Below are 13572 nucleotides of genomic sequence, written 5' to 3'. Positions count from 1 at the left end.
CTTGCATCTAAGATTTTAACAGAACATGACAACTTTCTACCTTCAGGAAAAAAACCAGATAAGTAATGGCCAGTGTCACATGGCACTTCAAAACAGTGCAAGGGAGGAAAATAAGTGAGGGAAAACACCTGTCACATTATGGAAACTAAGGACAGGTACACACACACACACACATATTTTTTTCCTACAGATGTGGGTGTTTTTATGAGTGGAACATATTTATTCCAAGTTCAAAACTGGAGCTTTTAGAAAGCTCACGATGACAAGTGCAACAACATTAGGAGCTGTAGAGGCAGCATTTCAAGGCACTAGCATTTATTCTACCTTCTGATGTGAACACCCACTCATTCTGACAACAGAAATCCAGTGGGAATAATGAGAAATTTATTTCTCTGCATTATAGATTCAGACTTTGTTATGAACCTGAGCAGTGTCAAAATGTAAAGGTACAATTGTTAAAAGGTTGCATAATTTATGAGATACTAAACACAGTTTGCAGGTGCTGCTGGCTCAGGACCCAATCCTAATCTCAGGCACACATTGTTATAAAACTCTGGAAGACAAAATCCACTGGTTTTCCCCAATGGTTCATAGTATCAGATTTCCAAGATACTCAGAGATGTTTGCTGTGTTTTTATTATAATTTGATCTTCGCAGTTAAAATGTTACAGCCAAAGTCAGGCAGTTACTGAACCATTACGAAGCTTTTAAAATCCGATATTAATCATATTTACAAAATCCTAGAGACAGCACAGAAAAAATGGTTAAAGCACAAATATGTTAAATACAATAGCAAGAAAATTATCTATGATCTTGTTCACACATTTTATTTCAACCATGCATTTTTTTTTTCTGTAGGAAAAACAATGAGAACAGTTATTAAAAAAAAATCTGGTATCAATCATCATCTGCTCCAAAGTACTATGCAATTAATTTTACTGGGCTGGTAGCCTGTCAATTCAGTATCTTCTGATCACCTGAATACATTTGGATTAGAGGTCTGGAGTCTGAGTACGCGAGACAGAAATGTGCTATTTTCAGTGGGGATAGACCTTTTTCATGGTCATAAGTGCTAGCTATTAAACAAACAAGATGTTGTCAATAACAGATTGGTATTGGAAATGTTGTAATCTATCATTTCTAGAATAATTGTTTCTCTTGAAACTGTTCAGTCTTATGAGAAGTCAGAACTACACAAGAAAATTAATTTTTCCCTACAATAAGGAGGCTAATGGCATTGAACTCCTGTTATAATTCACTATGAAAACAAGCTTCGAGGTCCTAGACAGGCTTTCTATGCTCAAACACAAGTAAATTTAGATTCATTATCTAAGGCCTAGCAGATGGCAAATTTATCAGGTGATGATTTATAACTTCAATAACAGTTCATGCAATTCTTTTCAAAGCTGTAAACCCAGCAGCTTCCCATTACAACCCTGTGTTTTCACAGTATGACGTGTAACATGGACTGGCTCAGTGCTCCCCAGGCACAAGGCACCACACAAGCTCAAGCCCAGAACCTCTGCTCACCGAGGCTGGGGAGCCAAGCACTGTATTACTGATGACCCCTGCCTGTACTTTGCAAGTACCTAGGGATCAAAGCACATTCCAGAGGCTCAGGACAGTGAGGGCAAGATGTGCTATCTAAACAAATGTAATCCACACCCAGTAATTTCTCATCCACTCCTAGACTCTTCAAACCTCAGGAACAGAAATGTGCATCTCTTATCTCAGGCTGTCACAAGTCTACAGCCCAGGACTCCCTTGAGATATGCAGACAGGCTGTCTCCACAGCTCCTAATGCTTTCCAAGGTAGCTACTCTCCTACATCAGCACAGGAGAAAATTAATTTCATGGATTTTTTTGTCCACTTGGCAACCATCTTCTGCTAGTCTTCCAAGGTGAGAGCAGAACTTAATGCCTTCCTTTTGCTACTGCATCCCAGGGAGGTAGGTGTGAAAGCTGAGGCTGTTTCTTCCCATTCATGTATCTGAGACTCTACATTCTTCCTTCTACATGACAGTCCTTTTCTATGCTCTATTCACCATTCAATCTTCATCTTTTCTCTGCTCTTCCTTTTGAACTGGGTCTTCTTATCTCCTGACTTCTCTTATTCTTGTCCCTCCTCTCCACCCACACACCCATGGAGTTATTACTGTATTACACTGTCTCATGAGCTTCACAGTCACGCAGAATAGAAGCAACTAAAACAGGAGGAGAAAATTTCCTGCTTTCTGGATGATTACAAATTGGCTCCTCTTAATAAATCCAAGCCATGTAAGTTCTGCAACATTTAGGATTATAGCCCAGGTGCCAAACTTCTGAAATAGAGGGGAGTTCTAGAACAACAGAATGCTGATAATACTTGCTAATAACTGCTAAGGCTTAAAAAGCGTCTCACTGGAAAATTCTGCAAGGTGACAAAAAGGTCTCAAATTACAGGGAATGCAATTTCCAATACTTGCTCTATTATAAGCACCAGTAGTTGGAAAATGCCAAAAAGCCCCTCCACTTACCTACACCACAGCTTGCAAGATTTACTGAGCTGCCAAAATTCATTCATAAACACTCTGGCAAGGTGAACTGAACATCTTAGGCTAGGCACAGTAGGACCACTCTTAGGTGTGACTGCTGGAGCGCAAGGGCAGAGCTATCCCCAGTCCCAACAGGAATGGCAGAAGCCCTGCTGTGGGGCACTGGTCCTCAGGATTATACTCCTAACACCAGTACTTTAAAAAACACTTATGCCAATAAACATCTACAGTACAGTCAACACTGATAACAGACTAAATTTTTTTGAGCATTGTGTAACTATTTTGTACCTTTTTCAGTACTGCATCAGTAATTAGATGCCTCAGAGTATTTCTGATTTTAGAAAACAGCTCCCAAGCAGTTTATTCGCCCTATGAATATAATCCAGCTGTTTCTACAATGACTTTCAGTGTTCTAAAAGCAGTGGCATATAAATATAATCCTTATACATGATATCAGACATGTATCAAGTCTAATGTTAAAATCTCAGCAGACATTACTCTCATCTGGAACTGTCTGTTCTGCCACATACACTGAGAAATCCCTACCATGTGTTCCCTCTCTGCATTCCCATTTTAAGGTAATATTTAATCAGATGCTAAGCCTGCAAAATGAAGACACCCACTGAAAGTAGGTCATGATTATTATCAAAAGCAAAATCACCATTCTGGATTATTTCACTGGGAATCTCAAAATAAGAACAGATTAGAGATTCTGTTTAGTAAAACAATACCTTTTTTAAAATACCTTAAATGGAAATTTTATCTTTTATAGTGATTTCTGCTGTAGGTGGCTTAGGACACAGCCATGCAGGACACAGTATTACTGATGTGCCCTTAATCCCACACTAAACCAAAGCCTCAGTGTAACAGTTCTTTTATCTGCTGGTGACTTTGTGAGAAATAAACTGTCTGCTGAACTAGCACAAATGGTGTTCCTATGGAAAACTATATTGTATTCTTTTTGACAGAACTGTTTTTAGAAAGAGTGCACTGCTTGATCTATCACAGGAATAAACACTGCTTACATAGTCTAGTCTTTTACTGAATCATATAATAAAGAAGGAGCTACTATATATTACATCTATTACATTTTTGCTATCATTATTTTTAATTTTGGAATGAAAAAATTAGAATTTCTATTCCTAGATATAATCATTAGCTTAATATTCTCAGAGGGAAGTAATTTACATAATTCTAGATCCAAACATCTATTTCTAGTCTCATTAACAGACTATAAATGACACCTTGCACAAAATGATGCTGCAAAATTATAATTGTGTTTATTACGCCAATGCATTTCCAAAGCAACTGGTGATAAATTCAGACATTACTCTCTTGATTTGTTCAGTCTTAAGAGCAATAATGTGATAAATGCAATAGTAAATAGAGCAAGTATTTCATATTTGTGTTTACTAGTGACAAAACCACACTGTTTCTTAGATTTCAAGATCAAGATGTAAAAAGAATTTTGCAACTGAATACTGAAATAGTTTCTCTCTTAGCATGAGATTTAAAAGAACCTCACTAAAAAAAAATTATGCAAGGGGATGGATTAACCTAAACAAGCATAGAAACAATTCAGAAATCAAAACAGGAGTTTCTACCACTAATAGCAGATTTGTCACATAACAAAAAGCAAATTTAGAACAGATGAATGGAATTCTAGTGAAGAATTTAATCTTCCTTAATCTTCTCACATGGTGTGATTAATGCCCTACCTTTGGGCTCTGGAAGATGATTTATAAAGATAACAACAGAAACCATATACATTTTTCTGCATGCAAAATATACAGAAAAATATAAAATATGCCACTATACAGTTATGCTCCTAAACAAAATGTTGCAGTCCCCTATTCCCTCTTACAAACGTGATTCAGCAGCGTGAGATTTGTGACACAACAGAACAATATTCTTTGTTGTGCCTGGTTCCTATTAACGATGCTCTCTGTATAGCTGCCAAAAACACTAAAGGTCAGCAATCAGCTAAGCATGGATGAAAATGTAAGGCCATACTTAGGTTGCATAACTTTCACTACAGAAACTAAGCAATGCCTATTTGGTAAACAAGGAGACAGTGTTCCAGAGATCAGTGAGAAGGACCAGGGAAGGTGTAGAGCAGGGAGCCAGCTGGGCCAGCGGCAGGGATGGAGGCTGGAGGAGAGCTGGGGAATGGAGGCTGTCTCAGTGTGATCCCAACACCTGTAAAAGTCTGTTCAGACTCGACCCCCACACAAACCAACAAATAAAAACAGACTATTCCCATTCTCAAGAGTTGCATGCAGCATGCAGTTTCAATCTAGTCTTATTGTACATTACTATTCATGCAACTTAAACTGTTTTTTAATTAAAAAAAAAAGGAAACTACCTGCCTGTATATGTGAATCTGCTACCTGACAAATAGGATTACTTTGCTTAAAACGCACCTACACTCCTTGCGGTTGGGCTGAGCACCTTCAAAACAGTCTGCTGAATTTCACATGGGGCAGAATGTAAGTTTGCCAAGGGCTGCAGAAAGGAGAGTTAAAACATCAAGATTTTTTTAAAAAACATTCTTTTAATCTTTGTCTATTAATACCAGTATGCCTGCACTTTACATGATATTTTGAGTTTGGATCTCAGTCGAAACATGTGTCCATGTGTACCTGACTCACTTTACATGGAGGACAACCCATATTTAGAAATATAATAGAATAACAGCACAAAACAGAAATAATCTCTGGGAAACAGTGCATGAAGAAAAACCCATAGGCTGCTACAACCTCAGTGCATGCCCAAACACACCACTCTCTGTGGTGTGTAAACTGAGTCAACACATTCTCCCAAGCTGTCCCAGGCTATCTTCAGCTGGTTAGCCCTTTTTTTCCTTTTCTTCTAAAAGAAGTAGCACATTAGATCTCTAGACTTAAAAAGATATCTTTTACTCTCTAGCACTGAATTTTGAGACACATCCATTTGACAAGAAGACATAAAGACATAAGACATAATCAAAACCATTCTTTATTAATGATTTCAAAAGTCATCTTCTGAATCATGGTCCTCAATTTTTTGCACCGGCTGCTTAATACCAATTATTAAGTCAATGGAGAGAAGCTCTGTAACACAATGAAGAACTGAAACGACTAACTGGTATTTGCAATACACTGACTCTAAGCCTTCCTTGTTCCCTGGTAGTGGTTGATTTTTTCGGAGTGAATTAACAGCTTTGAGATAGAATTTGGTAAAGCTGTCTAGTTCTGTTGTCCTGTACAAGGCCTTAGGGATACTTAGCAAAGCATCAGCAACCACATTAGATACGACAGCTACCTCTGACTGCTGACACTGTTTTGCATAGTACTGAATATAATAATGTAAAAGGATTTCAAAGTAACCTCCTACTGGCAAAACTGATCCTGCTTCTATGAGGGAGCTGGAATGATCCTGTGCAATACCTACACAACTCTCTTCCTGTTTAAATGGAACTATATTGCAACATGTTTTCTCTAGACCTTTGCCAACATCCAGGAGCTCACACGCAGTCACTGTATCAGCATTACATGCCAACACAGCAGTGCTGTAGCTCTTTTGCTTGTCCACCAGTGAACTACTCTTATCAGGGGCTAAAATTTTTGTCTCTGTTTCATCACTAAGTGCTTTCAGCTGACATTCAGAAACCTGGTTACTATTACAAGAAATATTTTCTACTACAATTTGTTTCTGAGTAGGTGAAGAATCCCAACTGCAAACATCTGAGGCTTTGTTCTGGCTTTCACCTTCCGCTTTGCATTCCCCCCTCTGATCAACTGTTTTAAACAGCTGCTGCAGCATAGTGAAGGCCTCTTGTAAAGCAGCAGCATGTTGCTCATTGACCCCATCGACTGGCCCACAAAGGATCAGGCAATGGGGCTGGAAGGCACACACACTGGTGAAGCCAATGTGGACACATCTCTTGGAGCCAAGCAGCAAGGGCTGGCAAAACGATGCCACCGCAGTTTCAGTGATTTCCCTGTACATGTCATCACCAAAAGGTGCATAAGGCGAGACGCCGGTGATTTCACTGATAAGGGCCATTTCTTCCGACAATAAGCACTCTACAACAGAAACACCATATAGTTGGGCATAATAGATAACTAGTTCGTCTTGCTTCGTGCTCGACAGTAACAGCTTAACGCTGTTGCTCTGCAAGTGTTTCACTAAGGCTTCTGTCCTCCTTGTGATCCAGCGCAGGGAAGCCTCATACTGACCCTCGGAGTCGACAACAAACTCGACGCCGGGGGCCGTCAGGGCGGGCTGCAAGGGCTCGGTGACTAGCAGGGCCCGCAGCTCCCCCTCGGCCGGACAGTAAGCAGCGAAGTCCCTGCGGAGGACGATGCCGGGCAGGATGGTGGAGCTGGCCAGGGGCAGGCCGGGCACGGCGGCGTGCAGGGCCGCGAACCGCCGCGCGAGGAGCCGCAGCGCCTCAGGGCGGGCGGCGGCGGTCGGGGCGCAGCGGCGGCACAACTCGGCGCAGAGCCGCGCCAGGCGCCGCCGCTCGCCAGGGCCCAGCCGGCCGGCCAGGTACGGCTCCAGCAGCGCCTCCAGCCGCGCCTCCGGGAGCCCGGGCGGCGCCGTCCGCCAGTGGCGCCGCAGCCCCCGCGCCGCCGCCCGCTCCAGCACCTGCGCCTCGAAGGCCCGCAGCGCCCGCCGCAGCCCAGCGCCGCCGCCCGCCGCCCGCAGCCCGCCCAGCACGGCCGCCAGCAGCACCACGAAGCTCTTGGCGCCGTCCCCCGTCGCGGCGCGGTGGCTGCAGGCGCGGGCCGCCATCACCCTGCGGGCACACGGCCAGCGTTAAGGAGCCGCCGCCGCCGGCCCCGCCCGGCCCCCCCGCCGCGGTACCTGGCCGCAGGCGGCTCCAGCCTCAGCGCCTCCAGCAGCCGCCGCCCGTCCCGCGTCGGCACCGCCTCACCCGTGGGCCGCAGCAGCAGCGCCCGCCCGCCCCTCGGCCCCAGCGCGCCGCGCACCGCCCCCGCCAGCGCTGCCGCCTCCTGCCACAGCCGCGGCAGCTCCGGCACGGGCTCCGCCATCGCCGCCGCCATCGCACCTCCCCTTCCGCCTGCCGCGCGTCACGGCCGCGCCTGGGCAAGGGCCGAGGGGCGGCCCAGGGGGACGGGGAGAGCGGGAATCGGTCCGGCCCGGGGACCGGCGCACAGAGCCGAGAGGTTGAGCCGAGGTGCGACACATCTTTATTGGAGGCGGCGGCGGCGGATTCCGCCGCCCTGTTACAGTTCAGATCCCTCACAGAGAGCGGTGATCCCGAATGACGGACTGCGCGGGACACGCGGGGACGGGGGAGGCGGGCGCTGTGTCCTGAGGGCTGATTTTCGCGCTTGGCAGAGCGGGGCAGGGCAGAAAGGAGAAAAAGTTAAAAGAAAAGGCCCAAATAATGTCTCCGTGAAGTTCTTACTTCGTTATGGCTATTTCTGTATTACTACAAAGTAGTGCAGCTTCACTGTAAACAACCAAAATCCTCCACTTTCGGCTCACCAGCCAGAAAGAGGGAGTAATGTAATGCTTTAAGAGTTTTTTTTCCCCTCCCGGAGTCTGACTAAGCAGGAAAATCAGTGCACAAACACAAAAGCCCTAACAAAAGGTCAGATGTTACATATGGCACAAATTTGACAAATCTTTACATGTCTCGGAACAGCAAGAAACCCATCAAGAAGGCACTGTTTACAATACTTGAATATCTGCTAAATTTTCTGTGATTTGAGGATACTCTTGAAATAAAAATAATTAAAACTTACAGATGTACAGAATTCTTGTTATACGTTATTTACACAAACAGTGGTAATAACCAAAAGTAACAGCATTTAAGAAACTATAGGAAACACTGAATCCCAAGTCTATTTCATAAACACTAGTCCAGCAAAAAAAAAAAAAAATTGCCAAAGGCACAGGAGAGCAGCAAACAACAACCAAACCAAACCAAACATGACATGACAACCAGGCTATATACTCTCATGTAATGTCAACTATTTAAAAGGAATCAACATGTGAAATGCAAGAAACATCATCTACTGCTGAAAATGATACTTGTTGCATTTCACATGGCATATTTACTTTTTCTTATCTTAGGTCATCTGTATCCAACTAGGCAATCTGTACCTGAATGGCAAATTAAAGGCATAGAGTGCATTTGAAAACAAACAAACCCAACAAAACCACATGGCAACAAATTCTGAAAATATTTCCTGTACAAGAGAAGGAACCCAAACAAAACAAGATTTGTAAATCAAATATGAAGTGCTGTTTTAAACTTCAAAAACTAGTAGGAGGCCACAGCTCTCCGACATCTGCAAACTGTACAATCCATTTTTATAACTATGAGCAGAACTCAGTCTTAAGCAGGCAGGAGAGTCAAGATCTGCTATACATCATGGTTAAACAGGACAATGGTGATACACTAAAGAAAAGGCTCCATACATGCCTGTGACCAGCTGTACTGTAAAAATTCAAGAAGTTTCTTTGTTCTATTCAAATGAGGGAACATCATATAAAACCCATCAGAACAGGAATTACTACGTTTTCACTGTACTTTTCAGAATTTATCTAATCATACACTCAAGAAGTCTGCAATTTTACTTTTCAAAAAGTTTCATCACATATCCTTTACCTTTTCAGATCATCACTAAAACTACTTTTACAACAGAATTCAACTCTAAAAAATAAGTTGAAGAGGAAAATAAGCATAGGGATTTTGTCTTGCTCTGTTCAAGTGCTTTACTTATCTTGAGCTGAGCATGAATTTCAGATATGGAGAATCTGTTCAGTCTGACATTGTCCAACACCAAGCTGCCAGCCAGCTTGCTGGGTCAAATCCAGTTACTACCACGCGGTCCATGTACAAATACATGCAAACTGTGTTACCTACTCCTCTTGAACAGAAGTGATTAAAAAATGAACATGAAAAGGCAGAAGGACATTTCTATTTACAAGGGAAATAGAAACTTATAACTATCAGTCAAGAGTTTCAGCACCACAAATTTAGCAGAGTATTATTTCAGGGGATTGAAGTCATGGCCCAAATCTCATTTAGTGGATTATTCTCATGTACAGAATACGTTTAAAGGCTCGAACTGGATCTTAAGACAGGTGAAGCTTTGACATCTGAATGCAATAACGAATGGCCAAATTCCAGGCTGAGAACGTTAAGTGAAAGCTGTAATATTCTGCTTTCTTACTGCTATTTTATACATGGCTAACAACTTCAGTTTCCACTTAGAGACTTAGGCATTTGTAATTTTTTGTTTACAAAGGGACTTTGGTCTTGCCCATAGATGCAAGATCTGCTTAAGGTACCACATTCCAGAAAAATTATTCAAGATCAAACCATGCTAATGTGAAGCTGTAAGCAATATGCTGAAGTTGAGTGCTTACACAATAAACTTTTACATAGCTAAGGCTCAAAGAAGGGGAAAGGTAAAAAAGAAGGGGAGGTGTGTGAAGCTGTCAGCCACAGAAATATATAAGCTAGACAGATAAAAGAGTAAACAGTGTTTTCACTAAATACTAGTGAGACTGATGCGGAACAGAAAGGCAGATCACCTGGTGAGTCAATGAGGTTACTCAAGGCAGAGGGATAAACCTGGCCATGCTAAAAAGCCAAACATGCCCTTTGAACTGTTCCACTGCCCAGGATGGATTTGATTCCTGAGAGGATCCCCTGAAAATGAACTTGTCTGCACTTCACATTGTGCCGCTCATCTTCCTGTTGTCTCATCTGGGTAACTGAGAGTATCCTTACAGTACTACAGCTTCTTCTTGACTTGGTACGCTTGACTGGCACAAGGAACTCACCAGATAAACACCAGCACTAAATTTTTTTGCTGAAATTTTACAAATTCTACACATGCATATATTTCTTCAAATAAAAAAACATTAGGAACCCTGCTTCTGAATTGAAATTTAATCTTCACATTAATTTGTATGGCTACAGCATACTAAGTAGGTGTATTCATGTATTCTGGTAGGTAGTATATACTTGCAGTAAGGAGGGATTTCCTTCCTCACAAATACTTAGGGTTTCCCTCTCATTTGTTTTGATATATATGGTGTTAGCCACTGCAAAATTTCTGAACTTTCCCCTTGTAAACACACGTTTTCATTTGCAAGTGAACTCATGACAGTACCTGAATCCTGTTCTATATTGTCTGCCTTTTGGGAGGTTCAGCTCAAGCTAAACACTAAACACACCTCTTCGTCTTCACATTTTGTTTCAAAAATAAGCAAGAATTCTGGCATCAGCAGTCTTACCCTGACATGGCCACACACAAATCTAAAGTCAAAGCTGTAGATTTATCAAGACTTACAAACATACCAGAAATTCTTGATATTTGCAGTTCATGAGAGAGAGTAGACCAAGACAGTACCTTCCTGGGTGCTGTACTGTTAAAAATGTGCTCTGTACAGTAGATGCAGGAATGTTTTTATGAAGAATCTGAAGTTTTAAAACTATAAAACAGCTGTCTTTCAAGCCTGTAGTGATTCAGGATAAAAACTTCATACTTCCAAAACAAATCAGCACGGCCTGATGTTGCAGATTTCCCAAAGACTTCAGCTTTTTACTTGCCAGTTCCTAATGCTCATGATTTTTTGTATAATAATGTATTTGTTTGCCCTTAAGCAAAAGCTTACTTCCAAACTCCCAACGCCATTTACAAAAGCTGTTGGCTACTTCAAAAGTTCCTTTTTTATAAAAATGATAAGTTTATATGTAACAAAGTATGTTTGTTTATCATTCTACCATAATAGGAATCACATCCTACCTACGAGGTCTGACCTCTGAGTTTTTAACTTCATCTATTCTGTGGTGAAGATTGATCAGTACAGTGTATGATGTAATATAAACACAAGGCTGATGTCGTATGACTACGAGACAGAGGCACACACCAGGAGCAAGAGTGTACTGGCACTTACACAATTCTTACTTCAACTGGGTAGACAGGAGTATGATTCTGAACCATGAACACTGACGCAAAGTTCTGTGAGTTGTTGCTACACGGTTCTTTTAGATAATATTGCATCATTTAAAGTCCAGCTTAAAATATGGTCCCCAGTAACAGTTTGATCGTTCCAGTTTGAGAAGGCCCTTGTTCACACTTCCTATTTGAACAAGAAATTAATGACAAGCTGTAGTAGAACCAAGAGTAAAATGAAGACATAGTGCTTAAACTGCAGGAAATGGTAGTCCACGGGTGGTGAATTAGAAGAGACTCTATTTCGTAGAGCCATAATGTCCCTGTAAGATAGAAAACAATATCCTGTAAATTACAAACTAGACAATTTGGCATTTTCTACTATGTTAAGGCTCCCTATCGAAGGGAGCTTTTGAGAAAAACTATAAAATATCAATGAGCAATCAATATTTGTGAAGAAGAATAAAGACAGCAAGGTTCTAAAGCAGAAAATGGGAAAAAAAGCTATAGAATTACTATTCTCTAAACAATTTTCAAGCATTTTGATTAGTACTACCTCTTAATGTCTTCTTGTGTTTCCTTTATAGATTCAATGGCACTCTGCAGTTCACCAAGGTCTGCCCCTTTTTTCCTTATTCTTGTATTATGCTTCAGAAGTTGTGCTTGAAGGATAGAAAAGCCAGATGTAATTGAAGTGACTTCAGCCAAAAAAGGAATAAAGTACAAATGACTAACTAAACCAGTTGCAAAAATGAGGAGAAAGTTTTCTAATTATTTCCTACTGAAACCTTTATTTCAGAGTCACCTATAGCACAGAAGGACAGCAATTTAGGCGCTTGAAATATCCTTAACTCACAATGTTGTTTAATTTTTGCAAGCATTATCAACAACAAAAATCTGCCCCCTAGCCACATACTAATCTACAAATTAAAACAATTCATCTTGTTTTAAGAAAGAAAAGAGTTTACAAACACCATTTTTTTCCCCCAGGTATTAAATATGTGCAGCATTTAAGCCTGCTTACCCTGCATTTAAAAGGAAAGTTTGCAATTAAAACCATGAGCTGTTCTGCTCCTTTGGTTTTCCAGAACGTGCTTCACATCGTATCCAACGTGATATAAAACATAATACAGTCACTGAGATAAGAAGAGTATGTGTGACTCTGAACTCTTTAGCTGTCAAATAAATTTATTATTTCTGTATGCAAATGTATCTTTTCATACCTTCGCTCCCAGAGGAATCCTGGTTATCAGGCTCCGGGGATGAGAAACCACACTCTCCTTTCTTCTGACTGGCTGGCTTTCGTTTAATTTTTGGAACGGTAACCTAAAATTGATAAACCTATGTGTTGTTTCCAGAGAACCAGAACTGTAGCAAAGCAGGACATTCTAACAGTTACAGTTAAAAGAATAATATTCAATAGAAGTCCAAGTTAAAATTTTTGAGGCATAAGCAGCCTGAAGTTTGTGCATCTTACCATTTATAGGATAATACACATTAAACTGCTGAGTTCAAGTTTGCGTATTTTATATTCCCATCCATTCAAGTTCACATTTACTGCTTAGGATGCAACACACAAGTGAAAGACTATGGACTGGGTAAACAACATTTTTGTTGGATAACAGCATTTCCCATCAATCCCAGTGCTTTGATGACCTTTATACAGATAATGCATAATATATGCAAGTCCCTGGATCTTGCTGCATGTGCTGTCAGAACTGGAACATACCATTGGTGTCCGATGTCGAACTTTGGTTTGGATTGTGCCATCTTTTTCAAACTGGATCATATCATTCAAAGGGTCCCATGGTCTGGTACTAGAAAAAGGAAATATTATTAACACTACAGTGATTTAAATATTTTCTTGCTGAGTAACTACTCAGTATGAAGAGGCTAAAGCTCTCCCTATATAAAAGTCAGACATGGAGTAAGTGATCTGATCTTCCACTTATAGCCCAGTCCTAACCTAAAGGGCCAAGAGAGACAAAAAATAAACTTCACATCCAGGTCAAATCCTCAGCCAGCTGTTAAGAGTACAAGCTATTGTATTAACCAACAATATCATTATGAATTTATTTGGCCAGTGATATGCATTTGTCAAACATGGA

The 13572-nt window shown here is 41.3% G+C and overlaps 2 protein-coding genes across 4 annotated transcripts in view; both read right to left on the bottom strand.

Annotated features, from left to right (window-relative positions):
• Positions 1–5512: 5512 nt before the first annotated feature.
• BBS10 (Bardet-Biedl syndrome 10) lies at positions 5513–7611 on the bottom strand. Its single transcript, XM_027747742.2, has 2 exons — positions 7386–7611; positions 5513–7317 (listed from the first exon to the last, which is right to left on the bottom strand). Exons 1-2 carry the CDS (start codon positions 7583–7585, stop codon positions 5544–5546), a joined length of 1974 nt encoding a protein of 657 aa, XP_027603543.1. The 5' UTR covers positions 7586–7611; the 3' UTR covers positions 5513–5543.
• A 104-nt stretch (positions 7612–7715) lies between these two features.
• OSBPL8 (oxysterol binding protein like 8) overlaps positions 7716–13572 on the bottom strand; it is an 88048-nt gene continuing 82191 nt past the window's right edge. For all 3 annotated transcript variants that reach the window (XM_027747738.2, XM_027747739.2, XM_039386685.1), the window contains exons 21-24: positions 13194–13281; positions 12688–12790; positions 12021–12126; positions 7716–11787 (exon numbers count right to left, since the gene is read on the bottom strand). In XM_027747738.2, the coding sequence (XP_027603539.1) occupies positions 11652–11787; positions 12021–12126; positions 12688–12790; positions 13194–13281 (433 nt within the window). In that variant the 3' untranslated portion in view covers positions 7716–11651. The remainder of the gene's footprint in view (positions 11788–12020; positions 12127–12687; positions 12791–13193; positions 13282–13572) is intronic.

Source organism: Pipra filicauda, unplaced genomic scaffold (assembly GCF_003945595.2).
Source record: "Pipra filicauda isolate LSUMZ 115617 unplaced genomic scaffold, ASM394559v2 scaffold4_size7858003_pilon, whole genome shotgun sequence".
Taxonomy (NCBI): domain Eukaryota; kingdom Metazoa; phylum Chordata; class Aves; order Passeriformes; family Pipridae; genus Pipra; species Pipra filicauda.
This window is presented reverse-complemented; position numbering and strand designations above follow the sequence as displayed.

Coding starts and splice junctions, on each gene's coding strand:
- BBS10 (XM_027747742.2), bottom strand. CDS start 7,585: ATGGCGGCGGCGATGGCGGAGCCCGTGCCGGAGCTGCCGCGGCTGTGG. Junction 7,318..7,385: donor CTGGAGCCGCCTGCGGCCAG/GTACCGCGGCGG, acceptor GTGTGCCCGCAG/GGTGATGGCGGCCCGCGCCT.